Below are 14,658 nucleotides of genomic sequence, written 5' to 3'. Positions count from 1 at the left end.
ACACCAAATTAAGAATATATATTTTCTGAAAAATGGTGAATTTCTCTTAATATGAATACTTTAAACTTATGTTACTAGCTATTTACAAAATACAGGTCCTCTAGTTATGTTGAGAAGTATATATTTAACCTTTAGTTAAGTGATTCTGCCTTTGTGACCACTGCAGACCAAGATCAGCCTGCATGGTCTGCACAGTGTTTGCTATTCAGTCAGTAAATTTGCAATGAACATCCCTTTGAATAATAAGTGGTATTGCCCAAATTGAATGATGGATCAGTCCATTTTAGAAATTTAGCAGGTTAAAGGTTAATATGAACACCGTAAAATATATTATGTAACTGTTTACAAAATACAGGTCCTTTACTTATTTTGAGAAGTATATATTTAATCCAAGTAAAGTATAATTAATCCCTTCTTTTCCCACACACATATTTGTCAGTGTAGATAACATTGAGATAAGATTGTCTACAATTGGATTAAAGCATATATCTAAATAGTTTCTCCATTATTAACAAATATTGAAGTCACTTTAATTTTTTCAAGATATCAAATATGGGCATGCTGTATATACAAAAAATGTAGCTGTTAAGGTAGAAAAGTGATCCAATTAAAATAGGATAAGGGAGTTTGCTTCAGTACTTACTGGTGTTGAAGTGGTCCTGTTGATTTGCTTTAAGGATTGGATTAGCTAGAGCCTTAACAGGGTACTGTAACATATTAATACCTGTCCCAAGGCTGAGTAAGCAATTTCCACATGTTTTAAGCTGATTTTGAGGGAGTAGGGGGTTTTCCATATTCAGTTCAACTTCATTTCAAGGATAAACTAATTATAAGTGATGGTCTGAAAATCTCATAAACAACATTATTTGTTCTTTAACCCTTAGCCTGCTAAATTTCTAAAATGGACTGGGTGTTCACTGAAAATTTGATGACTGAATAGTGAATAGTGCAGACCATGATCAGACTGCATGGATGTGTAGCCTGATCTTGGTTTGCACTGGTCGCAAAGGCAGGATCACTTGCCAGCAGGCTAAAGGTTAATAACACAAAAGGGAACTGAAAATATGGTCTTTTAATGAAAGTGGTAGGCATGGTCTCTCAAGCAAGTTTTACTGTATTACTCTGTTACAGTAGATGGATGATGTTGTTAAACCCACACCTCCATCTGGTGCCCAGTTAAAAGATTGCTTGGACAATAACAGTATTTTTAGCTCTTGTTCCACGTCTCGAAAATCTTGTTTACTTTTTATGTCTTAGTTTGGTCAAGTTCTGTACAAAGTAGTCAAACATATAAAACAAACCAACACACACACTAAATCTGGCATTGATTTGAGACTGACTTTCTATTTGGCAGATTGTTTGATGTTGGGGGTCAGAGGTCAGAGAGACGGAAGTGGATTCAGTGCTTTGATGATGTGAAGTCCGTCCTGTATGTCTCAGCACTAAGTGCTTATGATATGTGCTTGCTAGAAGACGCTTCAGTGGTAAGTACAGTACAACCTCAGTATACAGTATGATAGGGTTATTATAACTGTACCTAGATCTGCAGTGTTTTATTCAGCTCGAGCAGATTTTGCCACGCGGCACTTGTGCCGAGAGTGATCCAGTCTGGCATATTTCATGAGAGTAGAATGCAACCTTGTAGATCAAGGTACTGCTTTAATGATCCTTTTGTTATTTCTACTGTTACATACACCTATTTCTACTGTTATATCAGCTAAAATGAAGCTGAAAACTCATTTGAATTGGTGAACTTTTGGACACATGGAATGCCACGATATTTATCTGTATTCAGTGGGAGAGGAATACAGGGTTTTATATTCATTAGTGAAATACAGGCTGTATTTCGGACAGAAAATTCATACATATATAATAAATACTTTATTAATGACACTTTCAAGGAGGAAACACAACTCCCCAGATATTTTTCTTTCCTTTAGAATAAATTCCCAGTAAATTTAACTTTGAGAGGAACTACCTCCACAAGATTCTCATTTTGAGGTTCCCTCTGTTGTAAATGCAAGTGAAGTTCCACTGTATTGTAAAGATATAAAATATATATGCAGTGTCAAATAAAACTTACTTGTATATATTTTCTGTGAAATTAAGTAATAAACTGAAGATCTGGTTTTTAGATATCATTGTGGAAAAAAATGGGAAGGTCATTTTACCTTATTAAATGTATATTCTGCAGGTAAAATGATATCACTTGTTTGGAAAACTAATGGTATGCACGCCTGTTTGATTTATTCAAAAATTGTAATTATTTTGACAGCCATTTGTTTATATAACTGGTTCTATCTTACTTCATTTACATTCATAATGATAATAATAAGCCCTTAAGAGTTGTCTTTTCATAGTTAAGTGTTTATGCCTGTTAGAGTTATTTCCCTTTAACCACATTTCATTGCTTATGGTTTTTTTACTCTGTCTTTTCAGAATCGTCTGGCAGAAAGTTTAAAATTGTTCCGGGGTATTTGCAATAATCGTTTCTTCTATAAATCATCTATGGTAAGTTTAAAATTTAAATAGTCATGATGAAGACTGAAGGATGTTTCAGAAAGTTCTTGGTTGCCACATAAAATGTGGACTATAAAAATTTATTAGCAGTGGTATTGTTATTATGGAACACTTAGTATAGTGATAAATTTTTAACACTACTAATATGAATTTAGGCACCACCTAGCATTGGGGATTTATCTTTTTATATCCGCTTAGAAAGAAATATTCAACGCTCAAAGTGAAATTTTGCGCTAAACTGTAGTTTACATTTAGTGTCATCATACCTCTTACAGCGAATATCATACTTTGCAAAATTTACGGAAGCCGTGACGGTGACGTCATTCAGCGTTCTCGCATTAGCTTTTAGGATTTTTTTTGTTTGTTTGCACTCCACGCAGAAACTTGACGGCCTTTACACTTCCTTACTGTTTTAAAAGTGTTTTTCAGTTGCATGTACAGTTTTCATTACAAAAAAGAAGTAAAATAATCATGTTAGCGTGGTTTACGAGTTTCTATGACTGATTCGGGGTGCTCGGATGTTCATGCAGACAACCAGTCTGCGGTGTGTATATAAACCAGAACCGGAAAACATCGAAAAAATTGTCTCAGTATATGCAGACAACAAAGACGAATAACTATATACGGACGTTACCGTCTCGGGGATTTTCATCCCCTATTACTAATTATAATAATACTGATTAGAGGTGTTTATTGTATACAGATAGCCTTTTACTTGAGCTTGTTGCAGTTTCATGAGAAAATAGCAATGCTTCTTTGGAAGTCAACTTTTCTGTCATAATTAATCCTTGTATTTTTGCTATTAGGTATAATGATAGACCCTTGATAATTCTTTTCTAAAGTAGTTTGTTATAGTATGTCACAGAAACATTAAGTGACCTCTAACAAAATTCTTGTTTTCTTCAGATTTTGTTCCTGAACAAAGTGGACTTGTTTCAAGACAAAATCAGATTTTCAGGGAGACACCTGAGATACTTCTTCCCTGATTTTACTGGTAGGTGTTATAGTTAATCAAGATACAAAGTTTTTTCCTGGAAAAAAAGAGAGCTTGTGATTTAAACTTTGTATGTATTATTGGGGACTCCGTGGCGGAGTGGTTATGGTCACTGACATCAAATCACTTGCCCCTCATTGATGTGGGTTCAAGCCTCACTAGGGACATTGAATTCTTCATGTGAGGAAGCTATCTAGCTGGCTTACGGAAGGTCAGTGGTTCTATCCATGTGCCTGTTCTTGATGAAATAATGCATGGAGGGGCATCTGGGGTCTTCCTACACCATCAAAGCTGGGAAGTCGCCATATGACCTAAAATTGTGTCAGTGCGACGCTAAACCCAACAAAATAAATAAATTGTAGGTATTCTTGGTAGGCATTGTTTGTGACTTCTCAGACCAAAGTACTGATATATTTGCTTCTTGAAAAAAGATGCTTCAAAAATCCTAATGATGACAATGTCTAAAACATTATGAAGCATATATTCTTTCGCTTTCAGTTGTAGTTTTGTAACAGTGAAAATTATCATACGATAATCCCACTGCTTAAAACGTTGAAGTATCCAATGTAATCCATTGCTGTGTTTTAATATACAGCTAAAAAAATTAAACAAACTTTGATATGAACATCAGTATTATGATAATCTTTGTATTACAGGGTGAGAGTAATAACCCCAGGCTTAAAAACTAATAGTTTTATGCAGTGGTGTTATCATTTGATAATTTTCACTCTTACAGAACTACACTTAAAAGATTATGCTTCATAATCCTGACATGACCCAATTTATTTCCCAATGTCCATGTCTTTGGTCCAATGACTTTCATCTGTATACATGAATGCACCATTGTTTTATTGAATTTCCTTAAATGTTTTGACCCAGATCTCCTATACTGATGAAGGCCAGTGTGCCAAAATGTCTGAACAGTCATGATTATTAACCTTTAGCCTGTTGTTGACAAGTGGTTTTGCCTTTAAATTGCGACCAGTGCAGACCAAGATCAGCCTGCACAGATGTGCAGGCTGATCATGGTCTGCACTGTTTGCTATTCAGTCAGTAAATTTTCAGTAAAAACCCCTTCAAATAATAAATGGCAATGCCCAAATTGAATGATGGACCAGTCTATTTCAAAAAATTAGCAAGCTAAAGGTAGTTAGCAGACCTGTAATGGCATTCAGCAGTTCTGTGTGATTTCTTATTCTCGTCCGTTGTTTCGACATTCTTCAGCAGCAAAGATAGCTCATACAAGCAATGATTTCGGTGACAACTGGGAAATGCTGTAATCATTACCTATGATAACCATGACAAACCATTCCTGGCCAAAAGTAGAAATTCTTACCCTTATCTTTATAGCATTAATAACTATACTTGTATTTTGTATGTTATTTATAGGTGCAGACAAGGATGTAGACAGTGCAGCAAGGTATATCCAGCATATGTTTCAGGAGCAGAATCTACTTCCTGGTAAAGTCATTTATCCACATTTCACAACTGCCACAGACACTAGCAATATACAAGTTGTGTTCCAAGTTGTCATGGACACCATTCTTAGAGAAAATCTGAGGTCTGCATCCATATTGTGATAATTACCATAGCAGTCATACTTCCAGAATTCATAAAGTCATTTGTTAGATCTCACACTAGAGGCAATTTATGTTCCAAGGTGTCATGACAACAAAATCAGAGGAATCCTGAAGTCTACATCCACATTTTGACAGTTACTATAGCAACCATGGTTTCAGAACTCATCATCATATGTCAGATCTTCATCTGATAGAGACAGTTTTGGTACCATGTTGTCAAGGACCTTTCACAGAGCAAGTATGAGATCTATGTTCATATTGTAATAATCACCATAGTAACAAGACTTCAACAACTCATAAAATGATAATGTCACTCATCAGACCTTCACCTTCCTAAAGGGAACTTAAATTGTGTTCCAGATTTCAGTGGACTTTATTCTCAGAGGACAGTTACGATTTACATCCATATTGTCATGTGTTATAGTTTCCATTACAACAAAAGTTCCATAACAGTAACATGTCAGATCATCATCTCATATAAGGATCTGATGATACTGTTGTTATGAAAACTTTTGAACAAAAATCAGAAGAAATTTCAGCTGTTACTCTTTAAGAGTCAGTATTTTAAGTTGTTAGCTACACAGTTGATGCAGTATATCTTGTGATATATTGTTATTCATTTGTTTCCATGGTAACAGTACAGAATACCAGTACAAGATTTTAATGGATCTGTATCCATGCTGAAAGCATCTGATTATTAGTGAAATATTTGTTTTTAAAGTGCTACATGCAGTTTTGTCTGGAACAATTCTCAGAGGCCAGATTGTACATATGTTTAAACTTGAAATGTATGTAGATGCATAAATGTTTAGTTTGAGTGATTAAATGAATTCTGTTTTCTTTAGGGTTTTCAAAACACATGATTTTTGCATTAAATTATTTATTATATGCAGTGGAATATTGAAACAGAATTACAATGGTTTTCATAATGAAATGGACCAAGTTCAAAATATTCTTTTAAAGAAGAGATAGAAACTCATTTGCTATAGCAGACCTTATTCAAACAAAATTTTATCTGCTTTTACTGAAGTTATTTGGCTTTGTCAGTAGAAGACACTTTGGCTCCGTAAAATTGATGTTCCAAGTTGGCATGGGTCATGTTTAGATAAACATGAATTATTCTGCTTAAATTTGAGCATCATCTTGTTTTGAACAATTCATTTCAAGAGAGAAAAGGAATTCAATGAAAATGTATGGAAAATGTTTGTTGTCAGATTTAAATGGAACCAGATATATGATTTAAAAACTGTTACTATCGAAATTCTTAAAGTTTTTGTTTCAGGCCACCCACTTAGATTTTACTTTGATTTTACTTGTAGTTTAATTCCAAATATATACAGAGATGTTTATTTTCAGCCTATTATATAATACAAATTTGCAAAAAAATTAAATTTTTGAATTGAATTACTGAATGGTCCTTCAACTGACAAAAAATTACAACAGGCAGTAGGTATCCTAAGTCTGTCTTTAAGTGATGAATCGATTATATGACATATATGTTCAACACTTAACACTTGTTCAACAGCAAAATAAAAATTCATGAAAAGCCTCAATGAAGCATACTTGTGACTTTTATGTTCTTATACCATTGTAAACACATTGTGTTTAATAAATTTTGATATAAATAACATACAAATTTTTGACTTTAATGAAGTTGACTGTATAGATCTGTTTTTATGCCCCCGGCATCTACTGATGCCGGAGGCATATAGTGATTGTCCTGTCCGTTCGTCCATCAGTCCTTCAGTCCGTACAAGGTTAGCCAAATGGGACCGTTTCGTCTAGCATCAATACCCCTAACTAGAATGACTTAATACTAATGCAGATGTAACCTGTGACCATTCCTCATCTTCAGACATCACCTGACCTCAGTTTGACCTTGACCTTGAACTTGACCATAGGTTGCTTTGTATCGACAAGGATGCCATGGGGGGCATCAAGCGTTTATTGAACGCAGCTATTTGTTTGAAAGATATTACCATCTGTTTCATTCATTTCTAGAAGGAGATTTAATTTCTTGTTTTTGAATTTGGCATTTATTCTTTATGATTGTTTCCTTATGGCAGGCATTATATTGCTTATTTCCCATTTTGACTTCCATTTTAGACCTGTTCATCCAATGTTCATTTTATAGTGCCCAGTTAATTTTATTTTCATTTCTTTCACGGTAATTTCAAAATTTTTCCACAAAGCAAGAGGGACGATGCAATGTTAATGTGTTTTAATTTGTAATTCATTGTTTTCTTTTTATTTTTTTTATTTCATAATATTTTTTTCACATATTTAATTTTTTTCTGTTCATTAGGAAAGTTCCATGCTTTTCTAAATGGTTTATACAGAAGGAATTTGTATTTTGCACATATTTACTGTCACTTATTTTTTCAATCGGAAACTATCTGTTCACACATAAATTGTGCAATACTGCATTTTCTTCAAGAGTAATCGCGTCTGCTTCATTTGTACTAGGAATCCATTGTGCATGTTATTATACTGCCTTTGTATGTAATATGAGAATATGCCTACAGTTTTGAAATTACAGTGTAGTGTGTGTTTATTTCGACACATGTAAGTTGACGGCGAGTTATGACTACTGTGGCAATAATTTTAAGTTTCAACTAATATGTAAGCATCAGTACATTCATAAGATAGTAGTCGCCATCAAAACCTGTGTTAAGTATACATATATATTTCAGTGCACATTTTTGAAGTTTTAAGTTTTGCAGCAGCTATTCATTCTATTGTTATACTGCCGTTGATGGTAACAAGTTGCCTTGTATGTACTGAATCCTTGACTCATTCTTGTATAGCATAACTACTAGGGTTTGAGTATTTTTCATGTGGCTATTGTTTTTATGGGTTTTAAGTTCTACTGGCATAAGTTTTATATGATATGGCAACTAAACAGCTTTTTATAGTGCAGGAAAAACCAAGGTGTGCCCCTGTGTATTATTTCAGGTATAAGTAGGCACCAGGGTAGAACCACCAACCTTCCATATGCCAGCTGACTGGTTTCCTCACATGAAAGAATTCTACACTCAAAGCAAGGTTCTGAATACGTTGGTATAGGATAGGTGTGGGGGGGGTGCAAGTGCTTTGAAGACAGGAACCTTGACTGCTTGTTCGCAGAGGCCCGTATGTTGCTCTTATTTCGTGGTTTCATAGCCAGCAGCCTTATTTTCTTGGGCAGAAAGCTGGTTAATACATTGTATAACTTTGCAGATTTCACTGTGTTTAAATAGTAGCAAAAATGTTGTAAAATTCATGAAGTTTACAGCAACTCAGTACTTACAAATGACCTTACAGGTCATAAGGTCTGAAAGATTCAAGTTCTAAATGAAATTTTCTAAGAGATGCACATGTATGTTTTTCTAAGGAATAACTTGGTAAATGTTAAAGTATGCTTTATTTTTGTTATTATATAGTTAACAATGAAATTAGCATTTTACTGTTGTTTGTTATTATCCAGGCTTTGTAAATATTTTTACTGATCTCATGTTAAATTTGTATTATAACATATTATGTTCCTGGTAATAGATGTGTTTAGTGTTAGAAAACTGGATGTATTATTTTAAATGATTGGGTAAATGAATAGGAACTGTTAAATTGCTTAGTGTGATGTAAACTAGTGCATTTTTTAAAAAAGTTTAAGAAAGTGGTTGCATTTGAAAGACTTTATAAATATATAATTGAACAAGGTACTGTGTAGTATCAAAATGCACCATTCAAACTTCATAGCAACTTTGAAAAAATTGCATTGTTAATACTAATAAATTAATTGCTACTGTTTATTATAGCATTATTTACATTGTTAAAAGGCAGTTTATTTAGCTGGCTGCATTGTTTTAAATGATACTAAAAGTGGTCAAAGTGATAAAAACTGATGTTGTTTTACTTGTTGCTTACAATTTTGAGATTGTTGAAAAAGAAACTCTATAAACATTGAAAGCACAGCAGCGATTATCTCCCCTAGTACTGCATTGATGACAGATATCACAAATACGATGTGACCATAACAGTCACATTACCATTGTAAAGAAATTGAAATGCTGTTTTCATATTTTCAATTTTACTTTTAGCTGGTTTGCTTTTCCTGAAAAAACTAGAAGAGCTATAGCTTAAAAACTTTGTTTTCCTGTATATCATTGTTATGTCTCCCAACACACAGTGATGTGGGAGACATATTAATTTACTCCAGTCTGTGTGTCTGTCTGTCTGCCTGCCTGTTACAAAGCTTGTCTGCACTCTAAGTCGAACATTTCTCATCTGATCTTCACCAAACTTGAACAAAATGTGTTTGACCATAAGACTTCGGCCAAGTTCAATAACTAGCCAAATCCGCCCAGGCACTTTTGAATTATGGCCCTTGAATTACTGACTGAGTCCACTTGTCCAAGCCATCTTACTGGGTCCATTCATTTAAGCATTCTAGAGAAACTAGATATTTTTCATAGGGGCAGTTGTGGGAGACATGCGCTTTTCTCAAAAGCATCTCTAGTTAGATGAGTAAGCAGGTCAGGAACTGTGACACTCGGATGCATTTTTGTCATTATTATGGCCTTCTGTTATATAATTATATTTAGAAAACTGATTATTTCTTGGTCAAATTTTTATTAGATCCACTTTCCTTGAATACTATAAAAGCTATAATAGCTTTGACACTATAAACTTGTGTACTACCAGATAAAATGAATCCTTTGTAAAATATGATGGCATTAACTGTTTAGAACACAAATGGATAAAGTTAAACTGGTTGCATTTCTCAAAATTCAACGGATTGTATTACTTATATGAGGGATGAATAATTGTTAGAAGTTAAGCAACGAGGGAATGTTACACTGATTGTGTGAGGATATTGTTCCCATTTCTGTTTTTTCACTCTACAGCTTGTTTGCTTTGACTTTCAAAGGTGTTCAAAGGTTACTGTCCTTTTGCTGTCTTGAAAGAGTTTTATTGACATTATAGTAAAAAGATTGTGTGTGCTTATTTAAAGTTTACATATGATTTTTATTTTTTTTTGTCCATTGACATTTCGAAATTGGAGGGTGTTTTTATTTGGATTGTATTCAGTGGATTTCTTTCTGTCATGTCTGAATGGTAAAAATTAACAAATTTTAAAGTCTTTTTTGTGGCTACAGGTACATCCTATAGGAGTGTGTTACAGTATGTCAAGGGTGTGAATGCGAAAGATGTGCAAGTGCATATAAATAAAGATGCAATTAGACTTCTTTCACATTCACACCTCGATAATTTAGTATTTTGTTTTATTATTTCATTTAATTTGATTATTGTTACTTTGAATCGACTTAGACTTAAGCAGTCCTAATATAATATCATAGACTTCAAAAGCCCATTTTCATATCTTGAATTTCTTTATTTTGTCAAACTTAAAGTTTACAGAACTACCTAAAACTGTTTCCTAAAACTGGCTCCATAATGCATTTGGCGAATAATTTGTTGTAGTTTAGTTTGTGTATATTTATGTGTTTGTATTTGTTACTGATAAAGAGACTGCATCCTGTAAATATACTGTCATTGTTAAGTTATGTTTATTGATACATTTACTGACATTGTTCTAGTTACATGTACCTTTTTTGATATCAGATTGGTGCAAACAAAATAATAATGTATAAAAATCTAATAAAAATATGGAAATGTACTGATTGTTTTTGTCTTTTTGGTCAGTATGTTAGAAGCGGATGTAATTGTTGTATTGCTCTCCCTTCTTGATTTTGAAAACATGATTGCTCTACCAGGGGCGTCGGAAGGTGTTTGATATTGGGGCCGCGATGGGGTAGGTACGGGAGGGGGTATCCCCCTGAAAATTTTCAAAAGACAGGATCATAAATGGCGTTTTAGGGGTATTGAATCGCATCTAAAGTCTCCAGTATTTTCTTACTATTTACATGACTATACGCAAAATAAAGTTTAATAAACTCTTATTAGAATTAATAATGTATAACGCAATACAAAGAATGCATGTATGTTTTTTTGTGTTTTTTTGTATTTAATGTACTGAACAATAATTTTTCGAGTAAAAACAATTTATGTAATTAATTCCTTACATCTTAGCGGTGTGGTAAATCTTAATCTTAAATCTTAACATTTACCTCTTTCATTAAATAAAAACATGATAATTATTTTTCTGAATTTTATAAGTTAATACCTTAGATCTTTGCGGCGGGTATAGCTTAATGGTACCATTAACTATAGACATGCAAATTAAAGACATGCTGATTTGTTCATGCGTAATTAAGTCCAATCACGGACACGTGTGTATGACTCCAATAAACACCCCCCGATCGTGTCACCGTCACCACGGTAACACATTATTCTGGACAGCGTGTATTGTTAAACGCGAAGCAAAATTTAGCATACTATACAAAATATTGGGTCCGCGGATCTGCGACTCCAACTTATGAATTTACAAAAAAATCGTTTTTGGGCAAATTATTGGGGCCGCGACCGCGGCCCCTGCGGCCCCACTTCCGACGCCCCTGCCTACGCTTGTCGAATTTTCCATCAATACAAAGCATTTCGACACGGAATTCTTTGTCCTACATACGCATTTAACTTGTAGCTGCAGGAACACTTAATTTTAATATTCACTTACAGTAAGGATAGACATATATTTAGGACTTCATGGGATAAATATGTATGGGAATTATATCAACCATTTTGCGTTTGACATGTGAAGTGAAATGTCAAAATGAAAGTGACTCGGACAATTAAAAATGATTTCGAGCCGATAACCAGAAAAATGTGACCTGCCAAAGCTACTTACTGGAAACATAAACAGTTCTAATTACTCTAGTTCGGAGCCAGGTTAATTACAATAGTCAAAAAATAGCATGTGTTCAGTGAATGACACATGTATGTATTTGTAATAATAATCCCTGAAAGTGACAGCTTGACCCAGTGTACAAATGAGGCAGGACATCTAAATCCTTACGTTTGTTTATGTGAGTGTTCTCTGTTGAGTTACGGATCGGAGGAGCACAGGCCAGTTCCCGAGTCTAAGAAACTTTGTTAGCGCGCTAAAGCAAGGATTTTGAGTTTCAGATTTCAAAGCAGTCAACCGAGGAAGCTGTTGGTTCCGGCAGTCGCAGATCAGAATAATAGTCTTCAATACACCTCATCAGAAGGAGATACTTTCAAAATCGGCGTCTGTCGTCAGTCGTCCGTCAACATTTAGCTTGTGTATGCGATAGAGGCTGTATTTTTCAACTGACCTTCATGAATTTTGGTCAGAATGATTACCTTGATGAAATCTAGGCCGAGTTTGAAAATGGGTCATCTGGGTTCAAAAACTAGGTCACTAGGTCAAATCAAAGAAAAACCTTGTGTATGCGGTAGAGGCTGTATTTTTCAATTGATCTTCATGAAATTTTGTCAGAATGATTATCTTGATGAAATCTAGGACAAGTTCGAAAATGGGTTATCTGGGTCAAAAACTAGGTCACTAGGTCAAATCAAGGAAAAACCTTGTGTATGCGATAGAGGCTGTATTTTTCATTTTATCGTCATGAATTTTGGGCAGAATGATTATCTTGATGAAATCTAGGCCGAGTTCGAAAATGGGTTAACTGGGGTTAAAAAGTAGGTCACTAGGTCAAATCAAAGAAAAACCTTGTGTATGCGATAGAGGCTGTATTTTTCAACTGATCTTCATGAAATTTTGTCAGAATGATTACCTTGATGAAAAATAGGTCAAGTTTGAATATGGGTCATCCGGGATCAAAAACTAGGTCACTAGGTCAAAAATAACCTTGTGTAAGCAATAGGAGCTGCATTTTACACCGGGTCTTCATGAAATTTAATCAGAATGTTTGTCTATATGAAATGTAGGTGGAGTTTGAATATGGGTCATCTAGGATCAAAAACTAGGTCACCCGATCAAATTAAAGAAAAACCTTGTGTACGCAATAGGGGCTGCATTTTACATTGGAAATTCATAAAATTTAGTCAGAATGATTGCCTTGACGAAATCTAGGTCAGGTTAGAATATGGGTCATCGTTGGTCAAAAACTAGGTCACTAGATCAAATCAAAGAAAAACCTTGTGTATGCAATAGAGACTGTATTTTTCAATTGATCTTCATGAAATTTGGTCAGAATGCTAGCCTTGATGAAATTAAGGTCAAGTTTGAATATGGGTCATCTGGGGTCAAAAAGTAGGTCGCTAGGATTTATCAAAGAAAACCATTTTGTATGCGATAGAGGCTGTATTTTTCAATCGAGGTTGATGAAATTTAGTCAGAATGATTGCCTTGATCAAATCTAGGTCAAATTCAAATGTAGGTCATCTTAGCTCAAAAACTAGGTCACTAGGTCAAATTGAAGAAAATGCTTGCTTACCCTTAAGAGACCACATTTTTGATCCAATCTTAATGAAAACTGATCAGATTATTTGTTACCATGAAATCACTATGTCAAACATGTTTACACTGTTATGGTGTGTTTCTCAGGTGAGCGACCTAGGGCCATCTTGGCCCTCTTGTTTTTTCTCACTGGCTGATATCACTTCCTATAATTGAGATCTGGAAAATCTGTCAACGGAATGGCATCATGTATTATATATTATTCTTTTGTCAAAGCGTTAACCATAAATCAAAGTTAAATTTCCTCGAATAGAAATTGTATATTACAAAACGACCAATGAATCAACGAATTTGATTGGTTCGTAATCTGATGCTGATTTATCATGATTGTTACAAGAAAAGACAACTGATAAGGTAACAATAAAAGGCAATCCTATTGGCAAGAAAGCCATAGTATTGAATTAAGATATTCTACTTAAATGGAATGAGTTTTTTTAATTATAATATGCATAGGATTTTCTCAATATTGACCCAACAAAAAATTGCCATGTACAGCAAACTACAGATAAACGATTTGAGGATTATAAGTAACAAAATGTACAAAAGGGAAATGTAATCTGTGTCAATACGTACTATTGGTAATAGCCAACTTGGTCCAACTGTGTGCTTAGGGTTGAGATAGAATACTTTCAGGGACAAAGGTTTTTTATGTGGGTCATGGTCAATTACGTTTTGAGACAGAATTTAGCCTCCAAAATTACTTTTATCAAATATGTATTTTGTTACGACATTACATCAAGATTTATCGTGATCATAGCTTATTCTAAAGCAAATTAACATAAGATGAAATTTACATTTTCAAGTCTAAGGATGGCTGGGCAGAAAAAAATTGCAATGAAACTAAATCGGCACCAGTTTGGAAATTGTGCGGTCACTTTTATACATTTGTCTCACGTATAGATCAATGTTTGGTAGCAAACAAATGAAATTGTTTAAATTAGTTTTTGTATTTGTTATTGTTTTCGCTAACTTGTACAAAACAGAAACAATGATAAATAAACTGGTAAACGTGCAGCATTTATCATTACATGATTCTTTACTCTTTGAATAAATTATATGCTCAGTTTGTAGGTCGAAACCTGAAAAAAGGTATACTGCTTTATGTTTGTAAATGAAGGGTTACATCAATAAGCATTTTAAAAGCAAGCATCTCCGTTACTGGGTGATTAAGGTCTCTTGCGCCTAAC

General features: G+C 34.1%; 1 protein-coding gene across 3 annotated transcripts in view; it reads left to right on the top strand.

The window, feature by feature from the left end:
* The window catches only part of LOC123564763 (guanine nucleotide-binding protein G(o) subunit alpha-like), a 40,225-nt gene extending 29,475 nt beyond the window's left edge, over positions 1 to 10,750 (top strand). For all 3 annotated transcript variants that reach the window (XM_053537403.1, XM_053537402.1, XM_053537404.1), the window contains 4 exons: positions 1,355 to 1,484; positions 2,440 to 2,511; positions 3,427 to 3,514; positions 4,904 to 10,750. In XM_053537403.1, coding sequence (XP_053393378.1) covers positions 1,355 to 1,484; positions 2,440 to 2,511; positions 3,427 to 3,514; positions 4,904 to 5,094 — 481 coding nt within the window. In that variant the 3' untranslated portion in view covers positions 5,095 to 10,750. The remainder of the gene's footprint in view (positions 1 to 1,354; positions 1,485 to 2,439; positions 2,512 to 3,426; positions 3,515 to 4,903) is intronic.
* Positions 10,751 to 14,658: the final 3,908 nt, after the last annotated feature.

Source organism: Mercenaria mercenaria, chromosome 2, assembly GCF_021730395.1.
Source record: "Mercenaria mercenaria strain notata chromosome 2, MADL_Memer_1, whole genome shotgun sequence".
In the NCBI taxonomy this organism is placed as follows: domain Eukaryota; kingdom Metazoa; phylum Mollusca; class Bivalvia; order Venerida; family Veneridae; genus Mercenaria; species Mercenaria mercenaria.
The sequence above is the reverse complement of the archived record's forward strand: the minus strand, read 5'-3'. Positions and strand labels throughout refer to the sequence as shown.